Source organism: Rhea americana, unplaced genomic scaffold (genome assembly GCF_003343005.1).
Source record: "Rhea americana isolate MKP2758 unplaced genomic scaffold, rheAme1 scaffold_25, whole genome shotgun sequence".
In the NCBI taxonomy this organism is placed as follows: domain Eukaryota; kingdom Metazoa; phylum Chordata; class Aves; order Rheiformes; family Rheidae; genus Rhea; species Rhea americana.
In genome coordinates, this window is record NW_028186368.1 from 6628280 (window position 1) to 6644705 (window position 16426).

General features: G+C 36.0%; 1 protein-coding gene across 1 annotated transcript in view; it reads right to left on the reverse strand.

Annotated features, from left to right (window-relative positions):
- Nucleotides 1-16426, reverse strand: part of LOC146594795 (uncharacterized) — a 198735-nt gene that overhangs the window by 27953 nt on the left and 154356 nt on the right. Inside the window, 1 exon segment of the mRNA XM_085306972.1 lies at nucleotides 5147-5231. Within this exon segment, the coding sequence (XP_085163098.1) occupies nucleotides 5147-5231 (85 nt within the window).

A 16426-nucleotide genomic window follows, 5' to 3' on the forward strand; every position in this document is an offset into this window, starting at 1 on the left:
CTCAGCTTCAAGAGTTCATCCTCTAAATGCTAAGCAGCCCACAGTACAAGCACGTGTGGATGAAACCATACTGTCAGCAGTGCTGGAGTTTGACAATACGAGTGACAATTCACTTTCACCATATCAACCACAGTTTGGTGGAAGATGAAGGATAGATAGAAAAATAAAATTACAAAATGATACAACTCTGGCAAAATCCACTATTTGGATTTATGATTTCTGAAGAAGTAGATTTTTTTCTGATTGCATTACCCCATGAATATGTGCAGCTTAGTTTTTCTAACCTCTGCTATTTTTTATTCTTGCTTTTGTGATTCACTCATRTAATTATCTTCTACATTTCTCTGTAACAGATCTTGGTGTTCAGCYTTTAAAATGAAGAATCCATTCTTTAGTACTGAAAATGTAAGTTCCTTCCTAAGTCACATTTGATTTTTTCCTGCACTGACCGTCTTCTGAACACGCTGGCCGATGGTAAGCTTTGAGATACAAAGAACAACAGGTTACCTCATAATCTCTTTTTGTTAATGCTTGCTCTGGAGAGCACCTGCTGTCTTTAAAAGGGATTTGAGTGACCCAAGATTAAGAAGTCTCCCTACAACAATTACTGTTCTTATCACTGAAGAATACTCAGACCAACGTGACATCTTCCTGATGGTTTCAAATTCACAGACTTAGGGAGAGATAAGAGCCAAAGAACCATCTAGCATGCTTTTTATAAGAAGATGTCAAACTGGTCCAATACGATTCAGTTTTTGAGAAGAGCAATGCTACCAGACTAATTGATTTCTGTCTGCAAAATATCTATTAGGAAGAAAGAACCTCTGATTTCATTATAAGAAATTTTAAAGTGCAATGGTACTTACAATATTCCTAATAATCCTTCTAGTTCGGTCTCATTTGGCAGATGAGATAATGGGTACAGGGAAGCTAAATGAACTGCCCAACCTAGCACTGGAAATTTGTCAGGAAGGGTATTAAAACTCAGGACTGCAATCGCCAGTGTGTCTTGCTACCTCTTTAGTTTAAGAAATACTTACAAAAATGTAGACTTGCACATTTATTATGAGGACAAGTAAAATTTATGATTTGCATAAAGGACCTTTTACCATGATACACATCATGGCATAACCCATATTGCTTCTCAAAATGTTTTTCCAAAGCTTGTTTAACCATTGCTCTCCTGTTCCCCTTTCTTTCACTGACAGCAGGGGTGCAATGCTAGTTCTTTCTGATATTATACAAAATCTTCAACATTTTTAAACTTAATGTGAAAAGTTTAAAATATCCAAAAAGACATGCCCACTAATTTTGTCAATCCTTTCTTCTTCGCAACAGTCTGGGTACAAACAGAGGACGTGAATATAACTTCATTTCTTCTTTTTCCCCTTTCTTTCAGGAGATCCTGCAGAAACATCTTCAAGAAACAGAGAAAACAAGCATCAAATCTAAATACCAAGCAGTACTAACCTTCTAATCTACTAGATGTTTAACTGATAAGGAGAGTCTGCTGGGAGCCTTCCTTCACCCTAGCTCAGGGTCTTTTGAGCTCCTGAGATGCTCCAACACCTTCTAGGTCATAGGAGTAATGTGTACACCTCCTAACTCGTTCAGATGGTCTCTGAACCAAATAGCATGACATAGTTTTACCTTCATGTTTAAAAAAAAAGAAAGAAAGAAACGAAAAAAATCCAAGTAGTGGAGCTCACATATTAGAAACTGAAATTAATAATTTTAAATCAGACGCAAATGGTTCATTTGCCAGAAGGAATAAGTATCTTAGACGGCAATTATAAGAGTAATAAATTGATAATTTAAAGGGTAATTGAAAATTGTCATCTTGGATATTAGAAAAAGGAGAGCCAAGATGGCAGCTGGCTAAGCTGAAGACTATTTTGACTATTCCAAGTAGAGAAGGTGAAATTATTATCTGAGGTCAGTTAATTTTTGCTTGGCTATACTGAGGATTTCTCTAGTTAAAGAGAATACAGCTCACTACATATAATTTTGCTATTTTTAAATTAGAATATTTTTCTTTTTGTTCAAGCAAAGCTTGAAGGAGAATCTCAGCTACAGAACACATTATACATAACTGTGTTCTTGACCGTAGAGCACCTAAAATCCATTGATCATGCCCATCATGGTAGGAAAAGAAATGCAAAAAGCAACAATCAAATTAATTAATAAGCTGTAACAAGCTGACAAAAGCAAGGAAGGCTAAATATTACCATTATTGGGGTGTATGCATCTAACATCTCAGTGAATAATGGTTCCAGTACTGCTATAATAGATGGGTGCTCGTATTTGTTTGAAGGTCTGAGGTGCTGGCTGGGTTGGACACAGAACTGCGGACTCCTCCGGTGATCCCCAGATCATTATTATAGAGCAAACCACAGCAGCTCCCGCGCAGACCGCTCAGCCTGCAGTGTCAGGATGTAGTTAAAGAGCCTTTAATCTCCAGATTGACATAGGCGCAAAGAGTCTACAGACTAAAATTTCATACACGATTTGGATGAAAGCTAATTACTGCCTGTTACTCTAGCTGCTTTCCTGTGAGCAGGAGAATGTGGGAAAAAAAATCAAATCCACTGCTTTCACTGCTTCATACTGCATGCTACGACCTACAATCAAGAAAACATTAGTATAAAAATACAGCTATTTCTAACATTCGGGAGAGTAAAAGACTGTCTGATAGTCGTAAAATATAGCTAATCAAGATGTATCCCCCAAGATATATGCTTAATTTACCCTGAATTAAAGGCTCTGGCTTCCAGATTCCCAGCTGAAGACTTTTTTTTTTGCAATTGTCTCCAGTAAAAAAGTGCATTTTCACATCTGAGCAATAGTCCTTAAAATGAGGCTTTGTGATAGCAAGAATGAGCCCACAAAAGGCAAATAGTACACAAAGCTTTATGCCCACGTGTGTAACTCTTGTGCTCTGGCTGGGCTGTTCACATTGTGCAAAGGGAGTAGTATGAATCAGTCTCTGCAGGAGTAGGGACTTCAGTGTGACGTCGCTAATATCATTATAATGTATTATTTAAAAATCAAACAAGCATGAAGACTAGTCCAAATGAAAAGTGCTGTTAATCGAGTATAATAGATCAAACAGAAGGAAGCAAATAGAACAAGAGAACCAGGAAAAACATCACTAAAATCAAAGAATGTGAATATGTATATGGCACGGCTTACCAGAGCAAGAAAAAAAAATCACAAATAAGCAAGGAGATAATGTACTTCAAAATTCAATAATCAGAGAAAAATTATGAATTAATAAGTGAAAKGATATCCTTCAAAGGTCATATTTGTGATGTACAAGTTATTTGAGCAGATTCACACATGTATTAAGAAAAAAATGGCAAACCACAGATTTCAACAATAAAATGCCTTTTCATAATCAGAGAAGGGTATAAGAAATCTTGTTAATGAGAGTCGTAGTGTCTCCTGTCACAATATCCTTTGATGACAAATTATGCTTCAAGGTGAGAGCCAAGGCAGTTGAGATTCTTAGTCTGAATCACTCCATAGGAGTCTCTCTCTCTTTCTCTCGCTTTCTCTTTCTCTTCTGACTATGGATAGATCATGACGAGTTGAAAGTCCTTGGAACAAAGTCACCCTTTGCAACTTCTTTCCAGTGCAACAGTTTCTGACTAATGTATCTATTTCTTAGATATTTGTTTAAACTTTTCCATAACTTTTTTTTTTTTTTTTTAGTTTGGAAGGCAGCAAGCATTTTAGTACATTATTCCATGAAATTTTTGTCTTAATTAAAACTTTTTCTTATATACTCAGTCCTATGTCAACAACAGTTTTTAGCATTTCTCACCATGCGTTCATAGTCACCATTATTTCATTAAACAGAATAGCATTTGTGGGACATCTTATCTATTTCCAGATAACTCATTAACAGTTGCTTTGCACTGTATGCTCAAACTACTTTGCATGTCTATGCTATTTTTCCCCTAATTTTCAGTATTCACTGACCTATTGGATCAACTGAACTACAGCCTTTGAACTTCAGTGTTAGTAATGGGCACTGAATTACAAAATAAACTGATTTGTCACACCAGCCTCACCACTTCTGATATTCGGAAATATTTTTGGAATCAAATTTGCAGTTAGGATAACTGAATATACTTTTGACATTGAACTAGAAAAAAATTGCATTGCCTATTTTAACACAAGTTATTAGGTAACCTCAGACTTTCAAAAAGGTAAGATTTACTAGGAAATAAACGAGGAAGAAAACAAGATCATAATTATGCTGCTCTGTAAGTCTATTCACTGATATAAGTCACTAATATTATGTGCAATTTTCCTCASTCTGTCTCAGAAAGAACAGGAGTGACAGTATTTCCAGACACAGAGATGCTAAAAGTGATAGGACTCTCCAYCCAGAATACTGTTTTAGAGCCAGGGTCACTCCAAACTAGCCCTGATTTTTAACCTCTCTCCTCAGGTGCAGCACACCGCCAGAGACGTAGCTGGGCTATGTGGATCTTTGGTCTGACTCAGTACGGCAGCTCCTCTGTGTTTTAATAATGCAGCCAGAATCTAGAAATGATCCAAAAAGCTTCTTTTTCATTTAGCATATTGCCTTCTAACATGCACCGAGCTTCATTTTTGAAGTAACGGTCAACCATAGCTGAGTGGACCCCTGGATATTTTAAATTATATCAAGGCTGAGAACAATGCAAATCCGGGAGGAAACTTTAATGGCACCTTTGACCATGACGACCATCAATCTTCTGTCACTGTAAGCCACAGCTAGGCTCCAGCTCAAGAGACTGCAGTCTTAGACCACGCACCATTTTTACTGGCTCGTTCCCATCAGACTTAGAGTAGTGCAATGACAAAACAGTTCTCCTCCCCCACAAGCTATGGAGTGACAGCAGCAAGAAATAGGATGTTTTCTATGAAGGAGAATTTATATGCAAAAACCTGTGCTCCTCCTACAACCAGCAGTCTACAGAAGAATATTTTTTAGAATGCACATAATTCTGGCTTAGTTCCACAAAACAAACTGTAGAACTGACTCGATTTAATTACTACCCCATGAAGCATTCTGACAGCCCCAATGCAGTGCTTAGTAAGCATTTTACCTCCGACAGCTTGAAGATGTATTGTAGTATTGAAATTACAATACGTTCCATGACTTGTTCTGTCATCCGACTTTGGGAATGCAGCGTGCTTGTCTCTATAATGAGCTGTCTGATATTCACCCATTTCACCTGTAGCAAACAGGAGTAAAACGTAAGTAACCATAAGTTGGCATATTAACTGAATGCAAGCAAAAATATTCATTTTTTTGGCAGAAAAATATTCTTTTAACTATCTAGACAAGTACAATGCATAATTTACTTATATTTTCATATTTGGTGTTGGAAAACATTTTGCATTTTCTAAATTTTTAATAGCAATTATTACAATTTGAAAAAATAAAAAAGGACCATTCTTCCTCTCCCCATCCTAYTTCATGCTTAAAAGACTCCTGAAAAATATATTAGGGAAATAGTTGCYACTATGTCTAGCACAAGGATAAATTATGTGTGGCTTAATGACACAAATGCGAGACTTATAAAGAAAATTGATTTTGCAAGTTTTCTCTGCTTGATTCAAAGATCAAAGAAGGCAAAGACTAGTTAAAAAATTGCAATGGAACATTTTATGTAGTTCTTACACTGATGTAATTTACTAATGACTTTTTAGTAAATATATTTATACTTGAACATACATACTGCTCTGCAATTCTGTAAAGATAGTGAAGAGATGTACAGATGTACACTTCTTAAAAACCAAACAAGTGATCCAACTTGTTTCCAGCAGAAACCAGGCTGAAACTTTTTTTTTTTTTTTTTTTTTTTCATACGTACTCTTCCAGGAAAAGAATGAGCAGCTTTATTTTCTTTTCAATTATACTACTATATCAGAATTAGACTGTGCTACCTGTATATCAGACTGTTGCTCTGGCTAAGCAATTTTTAGTTATGTTACAAATCTCAAGGTAAAAGTAAAGCAAGCACCTCAAGGAACTCTTCACGCCTATAAAAAGAACAATCCAGAGTATAGCAGAAAAATCATTRGTGAATTTTCATTATCTTAATGAAGTCTAACACTGCTGTGGCTTAAGCGTCATAGACTGAATCCTGCTTCATGCCACCTCAGAAGTCAAAACTGATGGAATGCAGAAAAATAATACCCAATATTCTCCATAGTAGTAGTCTGAAAAAACCTTTAAACTAGCCTTATGATAAGTAAAGCAAAAGAACCCTTCTTCTGCTTCTCAGTTCGATTCTAAGGAAAAGAGACCTTGCAAAAACATAGAGAAAACTATCAGTGCCTATGAGTTCAAGAAATTATTTGAAAGCTAATTGCAAATTTAAGCTTGAAATGTCTACATAACCAGCAGAATAAAAACAAGACAGCATACAAAATCATGATACGATATGCCCATTGGTGCTCAGCCTTCCTGGTTCTGTTTATTGCACCTACGTTTGGTTAAGTCAGTGCTCGGTTACCCATGATTGCTTGGGAACAAGGGATCAGACACTCAAAAGTCATTGTGCAGATCATATATCAGCCTAATTTTATGATACTGTGTATTTAGTACTTTCTGAAAACCTAGTGCCCCTTAAGATGGTTCAAGTCAAGAATCCATAAAAGTCAAAAACCCAAAAGATGAAGAATCCTAGAATGTTAAACTGAAACAAAAGACAAGTGAGATTACACTAAAAAACTAATGCATTTAAAGTCAGAAGCAAAGATGGTCCAATCYATAGATTTGAAATTTGAGTCCCAACAGGACTGACACTTGCTGTATGATCTTTTTAAAAATCAAGTGAAAATATCTGCAAGGTAAAATAAAATTTCTATTTGATAGATATTGGCTTCATTACAAACTCTGTATTTTGTTAACACTCTTTTGGTCTCACCTATTGTTTGGGGTAAGAGATTTTTGTCAAACTTTATTTTCTTCTTGTTATATTGAGAATATACACAATATAATCCTTATAATCCTCTTTCTTTCTTTTAAAAATACAAATGACTGACAATGGATTTTTTTTAAAACAGAAGTATCTCAGGATTTAGAAAACATTTCCCAGTCACTATTACTTGAAAGTAAGAGTTTTCRCTCTCAAAAAAGCGTAATGACCAAAAAGAAACAATACTCTGAACAAAGATGAAAAATTGTAGATTACTTTCACAGCCTCTTATTCTACAATGGACAAAATATCCACACTCCAGCTAGGCTCCTTTGAAAAGCATATTTTCCTTTTATACAGAGATAAAAAGCAAAGCTTTCAGGTCAGAGGCTATGGGGAGAAAGAGCTAATGTCTCCATGTGCTTTGATGTTACAAGTAGTCCTTAGTCACAGAAGTATATTAAAGCTGCTAGTAAACTGAGCCAGCATATTTAATAACCACTTTCCGTATGGGTGGTATATAGATTATTCTGTACATAACACAGCAAGGAAAGCTTATGTGCATTATGAGCAATAAGCAAATCTTTATTTTAACACGTTAACATTACTTTAAAATACAGTATAGCTAAAAGGGAGCATGTGATTTATGGATCCCATAGGAAGACCTCCCTTTATAAATGTATCTGAAACAACGATAGACAGCAAACCAGGATTAAGTGTTCCTCTCACAGTGAAATGTAACACATATAATGGGTTTTGTACTGGTGTGTAATATCTGAAAACAGTGAATTTCAGTCTATCAAGGGCTAAACACAACAGTGATGATTAATAGTACATGGTGTCACTGTTGCTTTTGAAGCTGAAAGTAGTTCTATAGGAACCAGCCTAAAACAACATTGGTCTAATTCAGTTGTCTTTCACAGATTCCTAGGAGTAACAGCTGAAGGATCCAGTCCATTAATACTAATCTATATGTTTAGCCACCTTTTGTAACACTGTATCTCACAATTCAGGAGACCCTTGTATGATATTAATAAAGATTATTTTTAAAAAATCAGTCTAAAGTATTAATCAGGTTTTTGGTGTTATGTAGCACCAAGCTACACAGAAGTAAGCAATAAAGATAGAAGTACTTATTAAATTACTTTCAACTTATTTTTTTATATATATGTAAACTGAAACTTGCTACAAGTACCAACCCTCAAATCAACAAAAAAAAATCGTTTCCTTTAGATATTGATATTCTGTATTAGACCTCTAGACACAATAAAATTTAATTTCTGATTAAGTTTTGTATGTTTTGGAAAGTATGTTTGTCCAGACATGAACGAAATACTAATAGCTTACTGAAACAACTGATTGTGCATATTTGAAAATTACATGAATACTGTCTAGGTACCCTGTAGTTTGAGCATTGCTTAGTAGGCGGTCAAAGAGTAAGAATGTCCACCAAAATCTCTCAAAATCCCAAGTAATTAAAAAGCTGAAATGCAATGACCCTATGTTTGAACCAGAAGCAGATACACTACAGCAACTTTTCTTTTCAGAAGTGCCAGAGAAACATCTATAACGGTTTCGATTTCAGCTAGAAGAGAATCACCATAAGAAGGGTAACAAAGATTTGTGAAGGACTTACACTATGGAGTTTCTCAAGAAAGATGGAATGAATTTGAAAGAAATAGTAGAAAAGCAGAAAGGCTRGAAACAGGAAATTCAGAGGGAAGCTGAGAAGGAGGTGACAAAAAAGCTAGATATGTGAGGAGTARGGATAAAGAGAGAAAACTGTAAGAAAATAAAAAACTGAAAACCTTAAAAAGAGAGGAACAAGGGAAATACCTGTCTCTCTAAATTTTTCCTGGCACAGCAGCAAAGAAGCAAATCATTCTCCCTGCAGGTCCAGGYACCTGTCACACAAGGTCTAGGAGGAGTTTTTGAGCCTGATTATTCTTAACAGATTTCCAAATTACATTTTTAGCTCTGTAAGTTTTGKTTATAAATATATTTAAGACGAATGATTTATGGGAAATCCTGGAGAGCACAATGTTCTAAATAACAGCGGCCTTTCTAGACCCGTTTTGCACTCTGTTAAGATAGATAGTTTTGAACAGATCATATCAGCCCCGCAATATTATGAAATTACCCAGCTCCTGCTGGAAAATAGACCTCTGAGGGGAATTCATCCTCAGTCCCTCCAGTGGTGAACCTGCTGCATGAGCATGAACTCACCTTTGAGACAGTATAAACTCTTCACTATATGGCCATAGATGTCTGCTCTATGGAGAGTGAGTGCAGCAGAAAAGACTCGCAAGCCCCATTATAATAGCACCAGAAACAGAGAGTCATAAACTAGTGTCCAAAACCATGGAAGCTGGTCAAAGGATCTCCTCAGCTACCCAAGAGCCTTTAACAATGAAACAGCAACAAATTTAGACCTATCTTTTCAACAGAAGATGCCACACACAAAAGCTACATTTCTCTCATATGGTTGAATGCACCAGATCATGCTCTGTTTTCTGTTCCCACATCTATTTTTCCAGATTGGAGATAACCAGATTTTTCAGGATGTTTCCAAATTAGCTCCTTAGTAAAACACTTGGCCTGCTTCTGAAGCGTCAGCACCAACAGGGTTCTCTCRTCCTTCTTCCATATGTCAGTGTAACTCCATTCCACATAGATCTTAATACATTTTAGACTCATTTTCTCCCCTTTTACTTGGCAATGTCTTGTCTGGACCCTGTTCTGGCTCCCCAAAGAGGACCACAAGGAATAGCTTCAGCTCTCCAGGTGGGAATTGTAAGCAAGGTGATTTTTGTGTGTAATTCACTGCATTGCTGGGTGGAGCTGCAGGAATTTCAGGCTAGTTAGTGTGTGCCCTCCTCACAGTGTGTCTTTTCTAYCCTTGTTTATTCTTAAACTGAGAGCTGCTGTTAGCAAAGACCATCCAGTGTTTGTTTCTGGGGAGTAACACGGGAGAAGGATGTGCCACTAATAAGCAATAGTGATGAGAGTTTTCTTTAGTAAGCCRTATGATTTATAAGCGATACTACTGCCATGTGTTCAAAAAGAACAAGGTCACTAGCAAGAAAGAAACTAAACTGTTATTCTTAAGAGACAAAGTCAGGAGGTATAAAAGGGCATACATCATTTCCCTCAGAAATTGTATGATAAAATGACAGCAAAAATCAGCTTAGAAGCAACACGCGAACTAGCCGTCTGTGCCTCCTGCTCCCTTCCTTCCCAGACTAAATGGATCTGTGTCTCTCTTTTGTCACATTGTTGTAACTTTCATTCAGTCTCCCCACTTCACCTTGACCGCATCTGAACAGTGACAATATGTTTCTTGTTCCTCTCACTTTTCCCGGCAAGGATCACTGACAGCCTCTTACTTTGTATTTTCTCGGCTTTTGAGACAGTGATTTTTTCTTTCCCTTTTCTTTTTCTTTTTTTTTTTTTTTTTCCTCCAGCCATCATCATTGCTATTTGGAGAGAATTTGGTTCAATTTCCATCTTAAACGTGGAATGTTTGAATTAGCTCATAATGTCTCCCAGCTTGCAGAGGAAAGAGCTGCTCTTTAAAAAGGAAAAAGAAAAGTTTTATTTTTTGCAAAATAAAAAAATGAAAAGCTGAAGAATAATCTTAAATCATTTTACACAGCACATAAAACTTGAAAATAATGAGAGCTCTTCAATTTAGAAATGATTGGGGTTCTAGGCATACGAATCAGAGAGAGCTGTAAAATTATTAGGAMACTACAGCATCTTTCATAAGCATTTCAATTCAGAGGTGATCAGAGAYTCTGGACTTGCAGAGCAATTTACTTGGCATTTGCAGGAAAGCCTCGCTCTTTCAAACTGAAGCGCTCTTAACAATATGAAGAACTCCAATAATTTTAAATTGATGTATACCATACATGCCTAGAAATCCAATTTAGTCTTTAAATAAAAACATTATAACTTCAGAAGTATGAAAGGACCACCCACAATATAACAGCAATCTAGCCTTTCCAATTCACATGTCAGTCAATTCAGTCTAGCAGTTACTTCTCCCATACTAGGTTTTTCTGGCATGAGAAATTGTTGAAAACATTCAAGGTGAGTGTTTATTTCTTTTAACCCTGTCCTTCTTTCAACCCTGTCTTGCAGTCAAATTATATCTGAATTTCTTTGTAAACCCTGTGAACTTCTGGACAGCCTCAGATTGCAAGCCAATTTGCAAGATGTAAAGGATATTTCTAAACATTTTTTATTTTAAAATACTTTTTATATTTTATTCTGTTCTATCCATAGATAGAACAGAATATAATGCTAAAGCTGCATCAAGGATGCAATATATTCCTAATCAAAAACTTTAATTTAGCTGAGGTTAGTTTTTTAAACAGATATATCTATCCTTAAGGGAAAGAAAATACATGGAATTCTAAAAATATATTGATAGAGCAGGAAAGTTGAATTAAACCTAAATTTTAAAAATTACAGCTCAAGTATATGTGAAAATGTTGAGTTGAACTCCCCCCAGGCCGGGGGCTTTGTGTTGACCTAGCAAGCACCTCTGCTACCTTCATGCAAATCATCATTCCATATAAAACAGACTCCTGTTACAGGTGAAGAACTTATGAAGTCACTCGCTTATCGTGTAGCAACCACCTTTCCAACCATACTGGTTGTACCAGAAACCCTCCGTGTAGCCCACAAGACGAGGGACATCACAGAGAGCATTATTCTTTGCAGAAGCCATAGTTTTCTCTTCCTTTCTGACTCAGATGTAGGGCCTTGCATATGAGACACATATGAGGCAAAGACAGTGACATTTCAGGTTAGAGCCTGTCTTGGAGTTTGGTTCTGAAAGCATCATACTCATTTCTAACTAAGTGCTATAAAGCCACCAGTACAAGTTTGCACAGGGCTTGGTAACACTGAGAATGCCCAGTGCACCAGAAAGAAATACATGCAGGAGATCAGATTAYACCAAGGTTTTGCACATGATGCGCTGATGGAATGAAAAGTCCGTAATCCGCTGTTGTCATAAACTGATAASTTTTGCTGCAGTTATTTTGTGTGTTCCAATTGTAAGTCTCTTCTCCAATGTGTAGCATCCTAAAATAATTTAGGTCAGAAGAAACCTCTGGAGATCATCTAGTCCAGGTCTTGATTCGGCACAGGACCAACATAGATCAGATTACTTAGAGGTTTGTTCAGTCAAGATTTTAATATCTAGCTCCAAGGACATAGTTTTATAAAACATTAATGTTTCTTTAAGTTGTTTTTCTTTTAAATTTCTGATATTTGCTTACATCGTTATTCTAAAATAAGCAAAAAAAAGGCTTTCTATTATTTTATAATTTTTTAATTTTTTTTTTTTAGAATTTCTCTCTGGCAAGTTTTTTCTAAGGTTGGAATACATCTGTGAAATATTAATGAGGTGTACACCAATGCAGGTGTCCCTGAATGGTCTATTGGTCTATTTTGAAGTAAGTGGAAACTATGATGTCTAAAAACCCTGACAAAATATCACATAATAAAAGTATTAGTAGACTTCTACCTTGAATTATTCCAGACTCACTGTTAGGCAGCAAAAGTGCTCACAAATTATTCATCAGCRTGTTCTTGGGCTTATAAAATGAGTTTAGCAACTTGTGGTGGAGACCGAACATCAGCTAGGAGAAGACATATTTTAAAATACGCATGCACGTTTCTTGCAAATAATAATAAAAAAATACTATATCTCCCCTGGAATCTTTTGTATAAGGAAACCGGAAGTATCTCTATACGGAAAATTTTGTAACAAAGCTGAAGGACCAAGCCACAGATTTTGCTCCTAAGGTTGTATATTTCACATTCCTCTAAGCTATTTTCCATCAGATTTGACCTTTCTTTCCTGTGTTTGCTTTGTGTGAATTCTTACAGTAAAATTGTTTTGGAAATGCCAGCAGGGGAACAGTTGTCAGGGCTCCAAAGGAAAACTATCTACGTGTTCAATATTAAACACAGAAACAATCAGAAAAAGAAAACAGTTTACAAAAGAGCAAATATCTTGCAGTTCTTAAACATTTTATAATTTTAATTATAGTCTTATATGAGATTTAAACATATATAATGCCTACTTTCTTTTAGAAAAAAAGTTTTGCTTTGTATAAGCATTTAATTTTGAAGCTCATCTATTGAGATAAACCAGAGAAAAATGAGTTCCCACCTTCCTGAAACTGTTTGTTAGGCAGTTTTTTTTAAGATGAGGTCACGCAGACAAAGCAGCACAATATTTTATGCCATTAAAATGACTTTTTGCAGTAACCACTTTCAGATGCCTCCTATTATTTTTGAATGAAAACCCCGAATGTTTTATTACATCACAAAAATTTAGTACAAGTCTTAAACTACAGATTGTCTTTTGGCTTCCCCTGGTGTTGAGGATTATTGTTCTACTTTGAGCAGTTCGATCAGGTGCTTAAAATCTCCCTTTCTGTACAAAGCAGCGACCTGAAACCAGCTGCTTTTGGCCCTTCCAGAAGCCTCAGAGCAGGAAAAGAAGAAGGTACATCATGACAGAAAAACGTCAAAGCTCAATAAGCTCCACTAATAACTTAAGGATTTCCCTTTAGGATTCACCTAGATCTCTAAATATGTTTGAAAAACTAACCTGTCTAATGCCTTAAAGTTTTAAAACATGGTAGCACATATTTTTAAATATCCTGTTTTAATACTAACATGAGAAGACCTTGAAGCAGTAAGAATATTTTTAAAGTATTTAACACTCTGGGGTTTAAAATATTTCTGTATCCTAAGAATGAACAACCTTCAACACAAAAAATATTAATCCAAGCCAAAAACAGCAGCTACAATTTGCTTCTGTTGTAGTTTTCTTTAAAAAGCTCATTTTCTGATGGTTTTGGTTTGTTTTCACTAATAACTAAACATTGTGTCTTTTAAACACAATGGGGATAAAGTATGTTTTACACATTACCGTGATGCAAAAATGGCTGAAAGAATTTCATTYGAGCTTTCCAAATAAATTCTTTCGTTGTAAAAAGCAGTCATGAATAATTACAATTTCAGCCTAAAGGTTGAATGTTTCACACAGTTAACGAATGTACAGCAACTGTCCTACTGTTCCTAAACAGTACGCATTTGATATATGATCTGCTGCTGAGTGTAAAAAAAGTACTGCCCTGCACCTAGGGCACATTAAAAATCACATCCTCCTGGGTCTTTCACTGAGCATTTATTTCAAAATAGTTTCRTTAAAAAATATTAAATTAATATTGCTTAATATTTCTATAAACTAGTCTTTTCCACTCTTCTAAGATAGGTAGGTAGATAACTTCAAAAAAACCCACAAGGCCCAGACTATGAATGAATAAGACCAAGGAAGATGTTAGTCCAAAAGTGAATATCAATAAGGGTATTGAAGAGTTTATAATAGGAACTACTTGTATACTTACCTACTCAGTGATTGCTCTTCAATCCATCACAAAATCTGTTTTTACCTACCAGATAGCATTCTAACAATAAACTGCACRAACACAGCATGCCTGCTTTTCAGGCCTTCTTCCAAGACCTTAAAACTAGTAGTAAATTAGATTACATTCCTAGGAGAGAAACATTTCCATACTTTGAGATACATATTTAAATAATGATATTTTTTAAGTACTATAATTCCCATACTACAGGAGAAAAATTTGAGGTTATAAAGACAAAGGAATACTGAATTTTCACCTACTTTATCCTGAAAATCCACCCTATAAGCAGCAGGAATTTAGAGGGCCTGGGCCAAAACGCAAATACATATATGAGAATTAAGCTGTTAGAGCCTTGAAACCATTTCTGAAACGACACATAGTAGTTGCTGCTATTTCTAATTTAAGAATTCCTTCTCGCGCATGAGGATGAACCCCATAAAGTAGGTGCTATTTTATCATGTCCTTTCACTTTAATTATAGGCAAAGCAAACATGACCTCAGAACTTTCTTATTACCGTGAGGAAAGGAGGAAAACAGTGAGGGTGGGAAAAAGAGTGTAGGAAGGGGTTTTTGTCAAGTTGTATGATTAGCGTAAGTGGACATTAGCATTTTTGTAAGGGAAATTTTAAAAGGAAAGGAGACCTTTAATGGAGGCTCTGTTAGCCAGCATATCAGTCACTGGAACAGGATGCTTAGTCCTTGAAGATGTGGCAGGAGCTGGAAGAGGATCCAGCTGGAAATGCTTCTCACTGAATGTGAGAAATGAAATATTTAAAATAAATAGCTAGAGGAGATTGGAATGGGGCACTTTTGCTGTCACTAAAAGGTGCCTTTTCCACAGCAATTCTTCAGATGATCTTCCTGAGCTTAGAGTCTCTGCACAGCCACTGCTGTGCAGCGTATTCATTTCCCTTTTATTTGCCTTTGAAGTGGGACTCACAGCCCCTGATTTTAGCCATTAGCTTGACAGTGAACTCAGTGAGGGTCAATTCAAGACACCTACAATTACATGTGTATTTGTAGGTGTCTCTACAGGTACGCTGAATAGCACTTGGATTTTGGAGCTTGGTTCAGCTGACCGCACMCTGGCTTCTCATGCCATCTGGAATGTCCTGGGATGTCCAAGATGTATCTGACAGGTCCACACAGACRACACAGGACATATGGGAGACCCACCCCCAGAGTGGGCTCTTCCATAGCTCACTCAGCCGTAGTGACTATGCCTCCACTTACTTAATGCTAACCKAAGAGTTAGCACATATGTCAACAACAGCATTAAATAAATGTAAATTCTTGTGATCTGGAGTTGAATCTTCCCACAGTTGTCCAGGCTCCTTCTTCTGTTATGAAAAGCATTATGCCTACCCAGAGGACAATTCATTCTACCCCAAAATTTAAGTCTAAGGTATGTGGGAGGAATCACCACAYGGAAGCATTGCCTCTCCTCTCCAATGACTTTAAACAGGACTGAGATAACTGCCAAAAATGCAACAGTACGCAAAAGTTTCCACAGAATCCTCACTCTGACATTGCAGGTATAGACTCCAAATGTTGCAAATGAAATTGTGAGATAAAATCTTTTAATGATTAGGTACATATTTTTAAACACTTCAATTACTTTTAGTACACTTGGATAGCACTAGCTCAAGCAATTTATATAGAGCTCTTCTTCATCATATGGTAGTATTTCTAGAAATTTTAAAGTTTGGGGTCCCTAAAACAGAACTGCATATGAATCCTATTCACTCTGTTTCTTTTAAACACAAGAATAGTTTATATACATTTCTATTAACCCTTTTGACAAAATCATAAAAATTTTATTGTCTGCTCACAGTAAAGCTTAATTTTTCTATCTGTTAAAAGTGTCCCTCATTAGTGACATTTATAAATCCTGACAACTAATCTGGTCATTTCAGAAATATAAAAGCATCTTAAATGGGATTTTAAAATGATGGACACTGAAGGAACTATGTCATTCATAGATAAAAAAAATAGTCAAATTCAAAGGAATAAGTTTTTTAAAATGATTCTGATTTGAATTTGCATGCT